This window comes from Aristolochia californica, unplaced genomic scaffold (assembly GCF_029961685.1).
Source record: "Aristolochia californica isolate CCGP_79_NKW_82.1479 unplaced genomic scaffold, dmAriCali1.0.hap1 SCAF_9, whole genome shotgun sequence".
NCBI classification, from domain to species: Eukaryota; Viridiplantae; Streptophyta; class Magnoliopsida; order Piperales; family Aristolochiaceae; genus Aristolochia; species Aristolochia californica.
The window spans coordinates 571,057-588,665 of NW_027182290.1; the positions used below are offsets into that span (position 1 = coordinate 571,057).

The window sequence follows — 17,609 nt, forward strand, 5'->3', positions numbered from 1 at the left end:
ATGAAATAATTAAAAATAAAAAATTTACTTAATGTAACATATATAAGGAAGTTTTTCCCAATGACATTAAATCTTGGAAAGGAACATGGAGCACCATAGTGTGAAAATAGAATGGGAATGTAAACAAACATGCAAGACTGGGGAGCTTTTAGGGGATAAAAAGAAAAGAAAAGAAAAGTTAAGTGCAAAATCTCAGTAATTATTCTGATTTATATCAGGGTACACAATATGATCAATCATGCAATGACAGGAGAAAACTTACTTACCTTGAAATAATATAGAAAGATAAGCAACAATTAGAAATAAGTGAATGTTCACCGAAACAAATGTCTAATTAAAAGGGGTAAAGTGATGTTGTCAATAGAGGGTTCATACATCATTGATAAGAAAGAGACAACTGAAACAAAATGCAGTACAAACTCTTTGTTCTCTCTACAAAAAAAAAGAAGCAAATATAACAAAAAGAAAAACTCTGATGAGATTAAAATCACTGAGGCCTATCCATGGGTACACAATCCTTCTGCAGCAGAAGTTCATGAAGCTGCTTTGCCCCTTCCATCAAACCCACCTCCCCAAATGCATCAAGAAGCCTCATACATTCAGCTGTGTCAAAATCCAGCACAGAATGCTTCCATTCATCAACAATCTCCATTGCTTCTTTCAGTCGTCCAACCAGAACATATGAAGAGAGAACACACAAATAGTTTCTGCTAGTCATTGTCTGTGAAGTCCTCTTCAAAGATCTCCATATCTCACCAACCCTCTCTATATCACCCAGACTTGTATAAAGACAGATGAGGAAGTCGTAAGTTATCCACTCTCTCTGTGTAATTGTCTTCTCTGCCTCAACCGGTGCAATGTTATTTGAATTTTCAAGATGGCCTACAATAGTATATATGCGAATCAAACTCACATATGTTCTCCAGCATGCATCTGAATTAGGATCATCACTCATTTCATCAAGTATCCTGTTGAGACCATTTATATCAAATTTGGCAGCACATGCACTTGCCCACAGGTTGTATGTAAATAGGTCAAGGGACAATTTTTGAATTTTAAGCTCGTTAACAACTAAAGAAATCTTATCCAATTCCCCAACTGACATATACAGTGTCATCAGTTCGTTACACATGAGCACAGTTAAGGCGAGCTTCAATTCCTTGATTCTCGCAAAGAGTTTCTCTGCCTTTTCAATTTGTTTTGCTGAGGCATAAGAATGGAGGAGGGCTGTGTAAGTTTCCCCAGTTTTTGCAATTGGTGGAAGTCCTTCAAAAAACTCTTCAGCAGAGCTGGTACCAAAGACTTTAGTAATTAAGTCTATTCGAACAGCATAGTCATGGTCTGCCAATTCAAATTCTGGATGTGTTACCATCCACTCCGATATCTGCAAGCTAATATCAGTTTTACAGAAATTTCAACTATTTCTTCAGGAAAGACGGAATGAAGAATTGTAGTATTTAACCACAATCTTAAGGATTTATTTCCATCTACTAATTAGAGAAAAACAGTGACTAGTGAGAAAAAGAAATAGATAAAAAAGTATAGTAGAAGAAGAGAAAGAAAGGAATACAGATTCTTTAGTAATATAGTAGTTTGAAAGATTTCCTCAACCTTTATGAGCTCAAGCAAGTTAAGAAATTAAGAGGGTTGTAGCCTGAAGTTAAAATGCCCCCACTGTGGAATACTCTTTGAAGACTTTTGGGGTGAGAAGTCTTTGCAGTCAAATATTATTTTCTTTAAATACCAAAATACCACTTTAGGAGCAAACTTTTTCCATTTTTGGTAATCAAGGAAAATAATACATGCATACCGCATCTTGTTTAAGATATAGTAACAGGACCCATTGGATTGTGGAACTGAAGCCAGAGGTCAAAACAAGCTTCGCAAGTCAATATTAACTAGTTAAAGAAGATATGACTTCAATGTTCACTGGAAAAATTGTGGACTCACGAAAAAGGATTCATAGAGATTCACTAGCTCATAAGAGCATATGACAATGTGAAAAGAGGAAACAACATCAAGTAGAGATTGGAGCTTGAAAGCATTATAAAATGAATAGAAGGCGAAACGAAAAACAGATAATTGTTCTATCTCTCATAGAAAAATACCATAAGCGATGTTTCCTTTTTAGTTTCAGGGAACTACTTAGAAAATGCTAAAAAATGCCCCCAAGCTGGATTCAGATTCCATTTCAAGTCAACAATTCAATGTCTTGCTCTAACATACTTGTTGAAGAGCAGATATGGAAGAGTTTTACATGATTCTCACAATAAAAAGTCTCATAGAGCCATAATTAATATGGTGGAGTCTAAAAAGAGTTTCATGGAAGGAGGTCTCACAGAAGAGTCTCAATTAAAGGTGTTTTAGTTATATTAGTCTTCTATTTATGTTCAGTTGTTTAATTGTTTTAGGAATCATCTTTTAGTGTTTAACTTTGGGTGTAACTAGAATAAGGGTTGTTTAATTGTAATTGATTTTTTTTGTTTTTTCTATTATAAATAGAAGCTCATTGTATTCAAATTACAACAAGTCAATAAAGTATTTCTCTTTTTCAAAAATTCAACATGGAATCAAAGTAGATTCTGTAAGTTGACTCGATCAACCCACAATTATTATGTGATCCTTTTCTAATCTATCATGTCTAGTAGTTTAAAATTGTATTCTTTTTTTTTTTCTTTCTTTCTTGCCCCAATACCCGTTGTTTTCTTGGCATTTGCACCTTCATACTAAACTTTTCATATTGCAAATTATATATTGACGGAAAGATCTTCAAGTCTACTTTCCAATGCAAAAAAAAGTTTGGCAATCGGAGCTTTCTACAAAGAGAAATTGATATTTGAAGCAAAAAAAGGTAAGGCAACAAGAGAGGTTCGAGCAACTGCAAAAAACTTCAATTTTCAAACTTTTTTATGCCATAAAGAAGGAGACTTTATATGGAGATTTATATGTAAAAAAAAAAATCTATAAGTCTATTTTCTACCTTATCAAACCAATTCTCAATCTAAGTTTTCTAGAGGGAGATCAATTTTACAAGGGTCAATGGTCATGCTAGCTAAAAAAGAAAGAGCACTCAATTCAACTAGATTACAGAGCCCGAAATCTATAAGTTTTTTCTCTAAAAATAAGTATATTTTGTGATACTTTTTTTTTTAAATGATGTTGAATTTTATTAAGAGAGAGTTCAAACGAGTATATTACAAGGGGGGAAGCCTTCCCAAACAATGAGAGATTGTTGAGAGGTTCCGAATTTTGACAATTTATCAGCCAAAAATTGGTTGATCTAGGAACGAGGTTCCAATTACAATGAATGAATGACACAATGTCAACAATACAATCAATGGTTGGCCAGTGGAGCCAAGGGGGGCAACTATCTTTTGAAAACCAGCTAATGGCAATCTTAGAGTCTCCTTCGATAAGCAGTTTGCCATGAAAATAAAATTATACTTGAATGAAAGTTATAAAATTCTACTTTCAGAAGCAGCAAATTTTATGTCAATCTGATCTATCTATAAAGATATATTCACATTGGAGTCAACAAAGGTCAAACTACAGAACAAATCAAATCAAGAGGTTAGAAAAGATTCACAAACGAAGTTTTTTATGTCAAAATACGTGTCAAATTAAAGTTCTTTAAGTCTAGTTTCTTGAAAAATAAGCCGTTTGTGATTCTGAACTATATTTTGAGAGATATGGATATCAAAAGTGCCAGAGGTCTGTTCTATCGAATATCTCTCATTTTCTGATTTTCTCTCCTATTATCTCTCCACGCATTGACATGAATTGAACTTCTTTTTCTTCAAGAACCCTAGCTTCTTAACCAAATTTCTCTTCTAATAAAAAAGTTTTGGTCATATTTAATCATTCCATAATGTGCTCATTCAAGGTATGCAATATCCTACTTCAATGTTGTTTTCAAATTTTGAGTTTTTGTTACTTGGTTGTGTATCTTCTACATAGTCAACTCTAAAAATTTGTGGTTACCCAAAAAAAAAAAAAAAAAATCATTGGTCAAATTTATTAATTCTACCGTTATATTTTCCCCTTATTTTTTTTTTAAAACGTCGCATTCTAGATTCATTTGGAAGTTTGAGTGTTGCGTAGTCGCCTCCTTACTGTTAAAGTTATTTTCCTATAGTATTTCTTTAGTTTATCATCTAGTGTTTTCATCACTTCAGAACAATGCCTAAACCCACTACCTAAAACGTCTAGGAGTGTGCCCAACGTCCAATTTGAGTTAAGTCTTTTATTATTCGCCCAAAAGGTAATTTGTGTTTGAGTTGCCCAAAAAATATAAGTATTCTCTTTGTTGTGCCCTAAAGCTAAGTTGTTTTTCTACTTTTAAAATTGAGTGGAGTGTGTTTCAAATTATGACCATTTAGACCGGTGTACGGAACTTTGTCGTATGGCTAGGAGTGATTTTCTTCTTCCATATTGTGTTTTTTCTAAGTTGGGTCTCTATGTTCTTTTTATCTCCAACTTGAGGGGGGGGGAGTAGAAAAAAAAGTACAAGAAAAATGTATTTTGTTCTACATCTTGTAGTAATTTTTGTGTCATCAAAATATTCAAGAAAAAGTGAGAAAAAAAAATGAAGTTTTTGACATAAAGATGAAAATTTTGCATTTATGAAGAATTTTTTTTTTTGCAAAGGAAAATTGAATACCAAAAATACTTTTCATTTCAAGTTGAAGTTATAAAGTCCAGCTTGAGTAGGAGTGTTAAAGAGCAGATGTGGAATAGTCTTATATGACTCTCATAGTAAAAATTCTCACAGAGCCATAATTAATATGGTGAAGTCTAAGAAGAGTCATGGAAGGAGGTCTCACATAAGAGTCTCGATTAAAAATGTTTTAGTTATTTTAGTCTTCTATTAATGTTCAATTGTTTAATTGTTCTAGGATTCATCTTTTAGTGTTGAACATTGGGTGTAACTAGGATAACAAGTCAATAAAGAATCTCTTTTTAAAAAATAGATCAATATTCATTCACGATAACACTTGGACGTATACGCATAAAAATTTTAACAACTTTACTCACACACACACACACACACACACACATATATGTGTGTGTGTATTTATATATATTATTTGTATAATTGAACAGCATAATAAGCAGACGACTATATAATGACAGGTTTGATCGGACAATTTATCAGATTAATTTTCTTACGCATAAAATCCTCTTACAACGATCACAGATTAAAGAACAGTAAACAGCTCACGTAAAGATAAAAATATCACCAACCTCGAGAGCGTGCTTGTACCGCTGAGCTCGGTTCAACTCCTTGGCAATTTGTCGAAGCTCTTGAAGAGATACTTTGTTCCCTTCATTAACCCACCGTTGGAGAGCATTTGTCGCGCTTCGTTTGGAGAATCTCAGTCGAAAGATTCGGCTTTTCAGATCATCCGCCGATGAGGTGAGGGCAGAGGATTCCTTCGCGGAATCAACTTTTAAAGCACCAGATGAGAACCATCTTAATGGAGTTTGATCCTTGACGTAGAACAGGGCTGGGGACCTGTGATTGTTGTGGCAGGACCTAGGGTTTTTGTTCATCATTGTCAATAGAGTTATCCATTTTGGAGCTAATAAACAGAAACAAAAACAGATACAGAGATAGTATTACCGTTTGAGGAGGAAGAATAGCGATCGAGTTGCCATGGCTTAGCAGTTTGCCTACGGCAGCTACAGCCTCTTATGATTTTTCTTGATTTGAGTTCAGACTTCAAAGTTTCGATGCGTTGTTGGAACCTGGAATGCAAGGTTTAATAGAGTAACCCGCGAGGCGTCGTAGATTGCGACACCACAATGCACCGGGGTTAAATATTTCATTTGTAAAAAATTATGGAAATAAACAGATAGAGATAATATTTTTTCTTTACGAAAGACCAAAAAGATTCTGAAATAAAAAAATGATAAAACACAAATGAAGATAATAAAAGTATCATTCTATCTATGAATACTATTCTAAACAACAATTTCACATTTTCATTAAAAAAAAATTATTTATTTAATATTTCTCATGTTTATTCTCTTTTTTTTTTGTATTTAAACCAATTTAATATATGCAGTAAGTATCCATTTCTCTAATTGCACTGCGCTACCACATGATCAAATGAGAGATTTAAGTTTCGTATGGCTCCATTTTGCCGCGGACTAGCGAATTATTCTCCCTCCTTCGTCCTAATTCCTAAGCCCTCGGGAACGCAGGGGGCGAGTTATTTCCCGATGGGAAGACTCGACCGCTTGGTGTTTTCGATGTGCAGCCACATCGTTACCTGTTATCTACCGTTTCTGATGCGTATTTCCATCGCCTAAACAAAAATCTTGGGGCTTCCACTTTTCTTCGATCAATTTCGTCTGCTCCGTGTTTGTTGACTCTGTTATGTCAGTGTGTTTAGTTACCTACTCTTGTTGTTTAACTGAGTCATGGTGTTTTTATTCCAGCATTACATGGCTACAAGTTTGATGTCGGGAGAGGAACATTCAGCCGTCATTTCCACGTTACCCGTATGGTACTTTTTGCTAATAGTTTATTAGTCATCTTTGAGGTTTTTTCCATCGTCGAGTCGTTTTGAGTTTTCTATTTCAGTTTCTTTCGTGAATACTGAATTCTGTTCAACGCGTTGCTTTTAACAGGAAAATGTTTGGCAACGGAACGAGACTTATATGAAATTATTGGTGTCCCAAAAACTGCTTCTCGTGATGAAATTAAAAAGGCATTCCATGAAGCGTGTACATGTACCGGCGTGACATTAAAGCTGGGTAACTTTCGTTTTTACTACACAAGGTCTATATAGTGCCTCACTCTCATTTTGTGAATATTACGTACAAGTTGTTTCAGCATTCCCACTGATAGATGTGGATTGCTCAATTCGACATGCTGCTGCAAATTTTAGCATGATCTTTCTCTTAATTGGAATGCTTATGTTTATGCTTGTACTTTTTTGTTTGGTTTTAGCTTTGATTCTCTTATTCTAAGATCAGATGTAAATGTCAAATGAAATCTTACTTGGCCGCTGCTACTTTTTCTATCTTGTGTCGGTTCAATAAAATATTTTGCCACCAATGAATAAATCAGATTTAACTAATAAGTTTTTTAAAAATAAAAAAATCTGAAGGAAATGTGAAATCTACTGTACATACTTTTCTTTTGGAACATTCATTTTTATTACATCTTGTTGCAAGTCTTGCAATACCCAGCTGTCAGCAATATGGAAATGTGGTAGCTACTTTTGATCGGAAATCTGTTGGTTCTTTTCTTTATATTTTGTATGTTACATTTGACAGTTATGTTGTAAATCACTTCAAAATTGTCTTTTCGATTTGTAGGCTAATACTAGAGTCATGCAGCTGGCCAAAAAGTATCATCCAGACAGAAATAAGAATAACCCTTCAGCCAAGAGAAAGTTCCAAGAAATAAGAGATGCTTACGAGGTTTGTATGTAGAATATCACTGAAGATTCTCAAGATGTTTAGCAATGTTTGGTAATTTAGTTCATCATCCGTGAAAGGTAAACTGCAGACTTTGCAAGATCCAGAAAAGAGAACAAGATATGATGAGGTAAAAATTATGTGACCATTTTCTGTCCAAATTCATCCACTTTTATTGCAACTGCTTAATGCTTGTTGCCTGTATGCAATTGAAGGAACTCTCTGGTGGTGATGAGACCAGACAATACTCTCATGATACTGAACCCGGAGAATACTCTCATGATGCTAGAACTAGAGCATACTATTGTGGTTCAAGGGCCTTTGGTTATGGCCATCAGGAACCTTTCTCAGATACATTCTAAAAATATTTTTCTGAGGTGTGTTATGGTTCAAAAGATACAACAAACCTGTACTTTGCCATTTTCTTTTTTCCACACATATGACTTAACTGCACTTTATGCTTAAAGAACTTCGATGTTTCTGCAGTTATTTGAAGATGGTGTAACAGAAAACTTTCCAAAGGATATAGAGGTTGACTGTTACCATTTGATCACGTGGAAGCTTAATTTGAAGTGGCATTTCAAATATATTGAGCTTTTTTCATGGAATTTGTAGGTGGAGCTTTCTCTTTCATTTGTTGAAGCTACTAATGGGTGCACAAGGCATCTGCCTCTTGATGCAGACGTCCCTTGTGATTCTTGTTGTGAGTAAACATAATGCCTTCAAGTCTTGGTTGTTACAGTCATGCATATGGAAAGGAAAACTGTTTTTTTCAGTCCATTTTGTAGTCACATGGAGTTAAGATCACACATTAGAAAGCATGTGTTTCATTATTGTGAATGTTAAAAGACTTGGGAAGATATCACTAACATAACAAGCAAGAAAAAACTGATAACTTTTAAAGTAATTTGGTCCTACTGTATAGATTAACTTTGTTCTGTTTTTCTTTCACCACGGAAATGCAGATGGAACTGGGCATCTGCTCATGCCTAAACCAAACATATGTCCAACTTGTAGAGGAAAAGGCAGAGTAAATACTTATATATGCATAAGTTATACGTGGAGTTCACTTCTCACAGAAAGTATGAAACTGCTGTTGATTTGTTTCAAATATCTCAGCAGGTTACTCTTCCACCTTCACGTCAACATGCAGTGGTTGTAAAGGAGATGGTCGAGTTAAGAGTCTGCTGCTAATTTTGGTGAAGAAGTCTCAATCTCTAGATTTCATCTGGTAGTTTGACTGACTTATTGGAGCTGATATTTTGTGTTCAGGAATATTGTTTGGCTTGCAAAGGATCTGGGGTAGTCAAAGGTGTCAAGGATGTCGAAGTTACCATCCCTGCAGGTGATTTTCATTGTTAATAAATGGACCATGTGGAAACTGGTATTTCACATTTACGCACTCATGGAAAATCCTAAATTGGTACTGGTTGTACATTTGATGTGCACCTTCTAATTTTATTTGCTGAAGGAGTGGAATCTGGAGACACAGTTCGTGTTCCTGGGGCCAGAAATAGCGGAGGTCGTGTTTTCCAGTCTGGTAACCTATATATTTTGTTATTCTGTTTGATATTTTACATAAATTTCATAATAGTCCCTGTGGTTTTGATGGGCTATGGAAACTGCTTTATCTTTTGAATATTTTGGGGCTGAGGTTGTGATGTTACCTTGAATGATTCTTTAGAATCATTATGATCCTCTTAACTTCATATCATGATTGTGCATCTCGCCAAGTTGGCTTGTGTTTCGGGCAAATAATTTGGGTTAGAATGGGTCCAAGATGAGTCAGAATGCCTGACTCAGATACATGAAAACACTGTTTTTATGTATTACAATGGTTTTAAAATATGGCGAGATATTCATCGTTCGACCAAAGTTTATTTTATATAAACAAAATTAATGACCAAAAATTATCTTTGAAGTGATCAGAGTCATTAGATTATCTAGTAGCAGCTTCAGTTAGTAAAGTATTTGGATTGAAGAAAGTGATTGACTTTCTGTAATTGAGAGAAGGAGAAAGATTGGAGACAGGAGAAGGGGAGAAGAAAGAGAAGAAGAGGGGAGAAAGAGACTGCATCAATTCCAGTCTCGTTGAGGTGTGTGGTTTACCTCTAATTCTTCTTATGAAACAGCTTATGTGAAGTACAATGGCAAGGATCATATTGCCCTTATGACACTCGTGCTACTTATCACCATTGAACTGTAATAAAAAATGATAAACCTTACATCACTGGACTTCCCTACTTAAGCTCTTGTTAGGTAGAACATCAAGACATAATAATATCCTAGTAAAATTATCAAAATACACCTGAATTTTAACTGTCCCTCTCAAGTTGTGGCATATATCCACCCAACCATAGCTTGGAACAAAAATTAATGAAGTTACTCTTTCCAAGGGCCTTGGTGAATATGTCTCCAATTTGATTAGTGGTCCTTACATATGGAGTAGCCACTTTTCTACTTACCACTGTATCGCGAATAAAATAATAATCCACTTCTACATGTTTGCTTCTCTCATTGAACACTAGATTGAAGATTGTTGTTTGGTTATCACAATTCAATTCTATTCGACCACTTTTCTCTAGACCAAATTTCTGTAACACGGATTTCACCCATGTAAGCTCACTCGCAGTATGTTTCATTGCTATGTTCAACTTCATCACTTGATCTGGCATCTAGATTCTACTTTTTACTCTTCTAGCTTACATGGATACCTCTTACAAACACACTATACCCTATAGTATTTTCTATCTAACTTCAATCCCACTTACTCTACATGTGAAAAGCCCACAATATTTAAGTATCCATGTGGTTCATAACACAACTCTTTACTTGGAACCTTTTTCAAGTATCTCATCTTTGTGTTGCCTCAAGATGCACCTTCCTGTGAGTTTTCATAAAGACTCACAACACTAATTGCAAATGATATGTTTGGTCTACTAACAATAGCATTGATCAATTGGCCAACCAATCTCTGATACATAGTTCTATCTCTAAGTAGTGGACTATGTCATCCTGTAAGTTCAAGTTCATCTCCATATGTGTGATCTGCAGGTTTTGCTCACTGTAGAACACTCAACATATGAACCACATACTTCCTCTGAGATAAAATCATATCCATCTTGCTTTTGGTCACTTCTATTCCCAAAGTATTCAAGTATATTAGGGTCATTTGTTTGAAAATGCTGTTTGAGATGCTTCTTCACATCCTCATCCCTTTAATATCATCTTTAGTGAGTACAATATTATCTACATACATCACTGCAACAACAACACCAGATTGTCTACACAAAATAAATGAGTAGTGTTTACAATGACCTTTGATGAACCTAAATGACATTACCACTATATTTAATTTCTCAAACTATTCTTGTGGGCTCTACTTCAAACCATGTATAGTTTTCTAGAGCTTGCACACTGTGCTTATCTCCCTTTGAGCAACATACCCAGGCAGTTGTTCCATATACATTTCTTCTGCAAGTCTTCATACAAAAAGACCTATATTTGTGTCTGCATTTTGCTGCAGTTTTTCACCTACCTCCCTTCTTAACTTCATTTAGAAAATTCCCACCATTGTACTTTTTTACTTTTTCATTTGGACATCCAACAATTATTAGGTTAAAAGTTTCAAGGCCGAAAGTGTAGAGAATATCAAGAATACAACTGTTTCACCAGGTTGAGTTAAGCCTATAGAGACTCCTTAGAGATATACTAAAATGTAAGATTCAAATTTTTGGATGAGATAATAAATAGTGATACACGTATACTGAGTGAAAAACCTTCATTTACTTGTAAATTATGTGATGTAGAGGCAAAAGAATGTCATGGCAATACTACAGTGGCAACACAGTTTCCTGAGACAACTCGAAGCAGCAACTCAAGCCACATCTAGTTCAAGTCATTCATTAATAAGGAAAAAGAAAGTTTAGGGCGAAGAGAAAGACTTTCGCCGACCGTGTTCAGACAGAAGGAACCAGGCTTGAAAACATGTATGCTGCTTCCCACCGTGGCCAAATAACAAGGTAAAATATACAGAATTTTTTTTCCAACATGAACAATTTTTCAGATTTTTATTTTTATTTTTATTTGCGTCTTAGACGGTGATGGGATTCATACTAAAAAGTTGCTCAGAAAATTTGAGTGAGAATTTTCATTTTATGTCCTTACCAACACAAGTAGTTGTTATTGATTGATTACTCACAAGATTTAAAATGACATCTTATAAACTTTTGATAACTATTTTTTTTTCTTTTGATTGAGTTTTGTTGAAACCTGAATTAATATAATCCAAATTATAACTTTTATGCAACTAATAAACAAGGTTAAATTATTTTTAACTTGACAAATAAAATTGAGTTTGGATTTTTTTAACTTGATTTTATCATGCGGATTGTTAGTCTACCCACCAAGATGTTTGAGAACTTAGAGGCTCTACTATGTTTGGGTGACCCTTCATCATTACAACAAATCGCATATAAGACTAACTACATTGTTACCCACATAAAGACTTACACAACTCAATTGACCATAACAGTTAAAGTTATAATAGCACACTTTACTTGATTTATAACAACTAACTAGTCACATTAACTTAGACCCATAAAAGGATTTTTTTACCCTGCACTATCCTATACAAACCTAGACAAGCACATAAATTTTTAGTAGTTCATTAGGCACACCAGCCTAGACCTAGAAAGGGAATTTTGCATTGCTTGCCTACACAAGGTCTTATTAGTGATGCAATAGCAAATACAACTTTCAACTTCTACTTTTCAGCTACAACAGTTTCTTTCAAACTTTTTGGGGTGAGGATTGGTCTTGCCTATTCAAGGCTCAACTCAAGTTACAAAGATTATTAGCTGGTCTTATGTCTAATGCAATAACAAATACAACTTAAAATCTGCCAATGTTACATATGCTGCATATAAAAGTTGTAAAAATAGTGTTAGTGACACTATTTGTGGACGCCATTAACAGCAATTGAATTACCACATTTAGTGGCAACCAGAAGCAATTAAATTGCTGATTTGCAAATGTACTCAACATTTACAAAAAATAAAATAAAATTGACCAAGCAATTTCTAAAAGAAAAATATATATTGAAAGTATGACCTAATGTACCTTGTCTAGTTTCGATTGATACTGTGGAACAGGTAAAAGATCTTATCCTCCTTAATATCCATTCATGATTCAGAGATCTAGCTCATGAGCCCTTGACTGCAAATTAAAGATATTCCGTGCATCCTTTACTCGTCACGGCTTACTCAAGCTTTGGTTACATTTCAACCAAACGACCCTCACGGCATTGAATTCTCTTCCTCTTAGTTTATTTATGGACAAACAAGTGGTGGACTTTGCCCAATTCAAATCTGTGAATAATCATCTAAGTTTCATTTCTTCCGAATACCGACATCTCCTCCTTCATTGACAGGGCTATTTTTTCCCGTCTATACTTGGTCAATTAAATTTTGATCATTCAAAGAGTCCTCCGATATGTCTCATTTGACAAGTTTTGGTAGTCTTCCATTGAAGACTCATTCAGATAAATACTTGAGCATTCTCGTACATGCGGCCATTTTTAAAGATGGGTACTCTGAATATTGATCCATCTTCGAGATATGAATTCATCACCAGTTTCAGTAGTTTAATTTTCATTTTCTTCATTGAGGATGTTGGGATTCATGCTTGCCTTCGTTCTTCCACAACAAAAACAAAGAACGATGATCTGGGATTTCCTCGGAAGAATTGTTTAAACTGTCACAAGGGTTAGACTTTCTAAGTTTACTTCTTGAGGCCGGATTTCGAGGCTCTGACAATTATATTTTTTTCCTTTTTGACGGAATAAAAAAACCAAGTCAACGATTGATCTTGAATTAGTTTACCGAGAGGATAAAATAAAAATCTGCCGCGACTACTGTGCTGCTACGCTAGTCTCTCACAGACACACCAATACATGAACTTTTACTAATTAACTAACCGGAGCTATTGGTTAGAACTTAGTCGATTAGATTAAATTAGTGTACTTTGCATATAAGAATTGGTAGATTCATATGGAACTACAATTATGTCACCCTCTCATACATAATACACCATTATTTGCTGTAGATACCTCACTAAAACTGACGGATCTGTTTAAACATTAAAAAGAGAGATTACAAATTTTCGTTCATCAATCACATCAAAACCAGGTCTGGAATCGAGATTTCTGAACCCTACAAGGTGAGAGAATACAAAGATTTGTGTTTCTTTTCACTGTTCTTTCCTGAACAAAGTATTTGGAAATCTATTTTTACAGCATCTTTGTAGCGATATAACGCAACAGATTGGGCTCCCTTTTCCTGTCATGCTGTTATGAATTCATCGTTTTCTCTCTTGTGGGGCTTCTTCTTGATTTAAAGACCATCACCCTCCACCTCTGCTGGTTCAACTGAAGGTACTTGCCTTCCTGCTCTCTTGTACTCTCCAACGAAGTAAGAGGTGAAACCCCATAGGCATAAAGCCAAGGACATCCCCTTCTCCCCTGTGAACTTCTCATCGAAGGCTATAACGGCAGCTACTGGTGTTAGTGGAAGTAACACAGAGGAAAATATTCCAACAAAAAGGGATGAGCTGCAGTAAACAACTCCCAGAGTTCCAATGAATAAGAATTGCCAAACTACCGCACTTGAGATTATTACCACATAGTACTTCACCTCTCCAATTGCGAACTCCTTTGCCTCTCTAGGGATGATCTGCAAACCACAATAAAGTTTTATAAAATATCTAGAAGAGAAATTAAAGTGAATAAAGAAATTTCAAATAGGGACGAGAAGCAGCCTAATTTAGAAAAATATGAGGATAACTTACTTTATTGATTATTTAAATATTGTCAAAGGGTGAGTAGCTGTTAAACTTAAATATCGTGGATTAGTGAGTACAAAGATATTATATTTATTAGTTAGAAAAGAAACTTACTAACATGATAAGGGTTTGTTTATTTAATGTGAAAGCTTAATCTTTTGGAGAAGATGAAGTAAGAACAGCCCAAGCTCACCTAAGTTATCCATTAGGCATCTGAGAAAAATTATAGAGCTAGAGAGGCAAAATATCTAACAACTCTGGAGAATGCATCAATGTAGAAGAATAATAAGAAGGGAAATGAGGAATCTTTATGCTGGTGGGAAGAATAACAAGAACGGAAATGAGGAAGGTGAATATTATCTTGGAACTCGGCCTGCTCGGGCTGCTCAATGTTTCTGTAATTGAAGCAGCCCATGTGAATTGATCTCCTTTCCTAGCTCGCCCCCCCCCCCGAAACAAGAGGAGCTCAATGGAGAAACCCAAAAGAAGAGAATCTGGCTCATATGTTTACATTTTGAGAAGAAGCTTCCAAGAGAAGCAAAGAGAACTGAATTTGAGAATGGGACTCGAAGAAGAATCAAAGTGGCAGGAAATGAAGCAAATGTGGGTGAGAAACATCTTGGCTTGACTTGCAGAAGAGCTACGTACCTTGAAATCATTATTTATGGCCATTCCGATCAAGCAGAAAATGGTTGCAGACAAGGTAAAAACGACTTGAAATTGCATAACCACGGTGTAAGTGACAGCCTGACCGGCTTTGCTGTAACAGAATTCGATGCACGGCAGGATGAAGCCGAGGAGAACGGCGCCTGCTAAAGTGAAGAAGAACCCCATGAAGTATTTCCCATTGCTGACGCCTGGCGGGCGGTCGTTGGCCGTGTGGAGAGCCAGCACCACGGCCCCGAGAGTCATCAGCATGACAGAATTGATGGAATAGAAGGTGAATTTCTGCCGGACGATGATGAAGGCGAAGAGAGCGGTGAAGGCGAGCTGGGTGGCGAAGAGGAGAGAAGAGGTGGAGACCGGGAGATAGGCGAGTCCGGCAGAGTATAGATAATTATCCGCGCCGAGAAGCATTCCCAGGAAAGCGCTGGCAAAGAACAGCTTGGGCCCAATGAAGAACTTCGTCTTCCTCCGTCCGAAACGTCTTGTGTAGAGATAAAACAAGGGGACGAACATGAATGGGAAGCCGATCGTCTGAAGGCAGCTGGACAGCCATTTCCGGCCGCCCCCATGAATGAAGTAGAGCCTCTGCAACAGTGGGCCACCGATGGTTCCGACGGCCATGAAGGCTGCGTAAACCAGCAACAGACCCCACCGCGTCTGTTTCTTTTGTAGGGGCGCCATCGTTTGAGCTCGCTCGTTTGCTGCAGCCCCAGAAGCCTCGACATCCATGGACGAAGACATGATCTCGAGCTCTACTCCTGGATTTTTTCCTCCACACCAGAGCTCTTATATTGAGCCGTGGTACTGTCTTGAACCAGAGACTTTGGCAGACAATCAAACAGAGTGGGCAGCTCATCGTCAACTAACCGACCAAGCTGAAAGCTTCAACTTACATGAGAGCTGGTCGGAAAATAGTGTAAATAAAATACAATCTGGTACAAACAGCCAAAAAGCGTTTAAACTTACATGCACAAGCACAGAGGCCCCAATAATCTGGGCAGACAAGTGGAGTGACTATCGACATGGTTGACTTATAGAGCTCGAGTCACTAAACTAGCTCCATAATGCTAAGAAATACTGCGGACGATGAAAACCTCGTGGGATGGACAGCTTTCTCACTTGAAAATTTGTGAAATGGCCGTACACCATCTTTGACAAAACATTCAGTGGACGTAGTCAAAGACACATTGGCAACAATTTAATAAGCACACAGAGAGATTTGTTAAAACGGAAAAAATGATGAACCGAACTATACCCGTAATATGATATTTATACTAAATAGAGAAGATAAATTTTACTTGATAAGATAAATACAACATGGGATTAATCAGATGGGGTCTTATCCGATAACTGAAGGGATTATATTTATCTGATACCTCCTAAATCTTTGCTGGTCGGAAACGCAGAAGAGAAGCTGGTCGAAGTAATTTGATTTATAGAGGGAAAAATGCTGATCAAGAAGTAATTTGTTTGACATACACACTCTTATATTTAACTTCAAAAATGTAAAGATCTCTAGATTCCTTTTTGTTATTTAGTAATTTAATGTAATGTTTCCTCCTTGACTTTGAGAACAATAGAACTGAAATTGCTTACATTTGAAGCGTTAATTTGAAAGAGTGTTGCACCAATATCTAAATGAGAGTGAATAGGGAGAATCACAAAAAGTATCATATTATATACAAGACTCATCAAGAGAAAAACGATAAAAACAAAAATGGGTCCATTCTGGGTTGGATTTATACACTTGCGGTCGCAGTCTTATTCATCAATCTCCTTCTATGATACTGGCAGCAGATCAAGTCAAGTCGACCAGCCATTACTAGAGAACTCTCAAGCTCTGGCATGGAGGCCATATTGGTGGTCCAACCCTCGGGCTGTTGTCGATAGTGTATAATTCAAGAGAAGGAAGCAGTAAAAACCCTTTCTTTTTCATTAAACAAACTCTTCATGGATGATTCAACGAGATGTAAGATAGAACAAGTCTTGTCTGACAAGTCTAACACTGAAAACAGGACTCTTGTTTACGTTCTTACTAAGCGAAAATTGTATAATGCTCCATGTTGAACCATGGGAACGGAGTTTTAATTTCAGTCTACTAATTAATGAACTTTGAGTGTCTCCTCTTCTTTCTATATCTGAAAGTCTTTTATTACCTGCTCTGCTATTTTCATTCAAAAAAGACTGCAAATGGGTTTTGTGTAGACGCTAAGAGGATTCTCCCCGTCTTAGACAAACAAGTTTCAGGTGGATGATCCTATAATGGTTTTAGTGGAATTAATCTCTTTGATCATAATGTCCGATGCACTAACAAGGGAAAAGTTAAAGAATAATGGGTCTTTGAACGATTTACTCCCATTTGGCTTTTTAAAGGGTTCACACCTGGATTAATGAGTCACTTCCAACCGTAAGTTTTCATTGGAATATGGAGAAATTAATTATCGATAGCCTGGTTACATATGGCTGAAAGGAAACCGTCGAGATTTAGAAAGAATCCGATGTTGTTCAATCCCATAAGATGGCCACGGTGTTTGGGTCCTACTCTGATAGGGTATTCAATAATGTTCAAAGTGAAAGGAAACAGAAACAGATAACTTTTTCTGCCAAACCGATAGTTTTATAGTCAATCCATGTTGATTCACAGGTATCTGGTTATAATTTCTGTTTATTGA

General features: G+C 36.1%; 2 protein-coding genes and 1 pseudogene across 2 annotated transcripts; 1 reads left to right on the plus strand and 2 right to left on the minus strand.

Moving 5' to 3' along the window:
- Positions 1 to 300: 300 nt before the first annotated feature.
- LOC137941302 (pentatricopeptide repeat-containing protein At5g09450, mitochondrial) lies at positions 301 to 5,713 on the minus strand. Its single transcript, XM_068786652.1, has 3 exons — positions 5,624 to 5,713; positions 5,245 to 5,536; positions 301 to 1,384 (listed from the first exon to the last, which is right to left on the minus strand). The coding sequence occupies exons 1-3, from the start codon at positions 5,656 to 5,658 to the stop codon at positions 488 to 490; spliced, it is 1,224 nt and encodes a 407-aa protein (XP_068642753.1). The 5' UTR covers positions 5,659 to 5,713; the 3' UTR covers positions 301 to 487.
- A 40-nt stretch (positions 5,714 to 5,753) lies between these two features.
- On the plus strand, positions 5,754 to 11,597 carry LOC137940100 (chaperone protein dnaJ 1, mitochondrial-like; annotated as a pseudogene).
- A 2,226-nt stretch (positions 11,598 to 13,823) lies between these two features.
- On the minus strand, positions 13,824 to 15,666 carry LOC137940101 (purine permease 1-like). Its single transcript, XM_068785022.1, has 2 exons — positions 14,920 to 15,666; positions 13,824 to 14,162 (listed from the first exon to the last, which is right to left on the minus strand). Exons 1-2 carry the CDS (start codon positions 15,664 to 15,666, stop codon positions 13,824 to 13,826), a joined length of 1,086 nt encoding a protein of 361 aa, XP_068641123.1.
- Between the last annotated feature and the right edge of the window lie 1,943 nt (positions 15,667 to 17,609).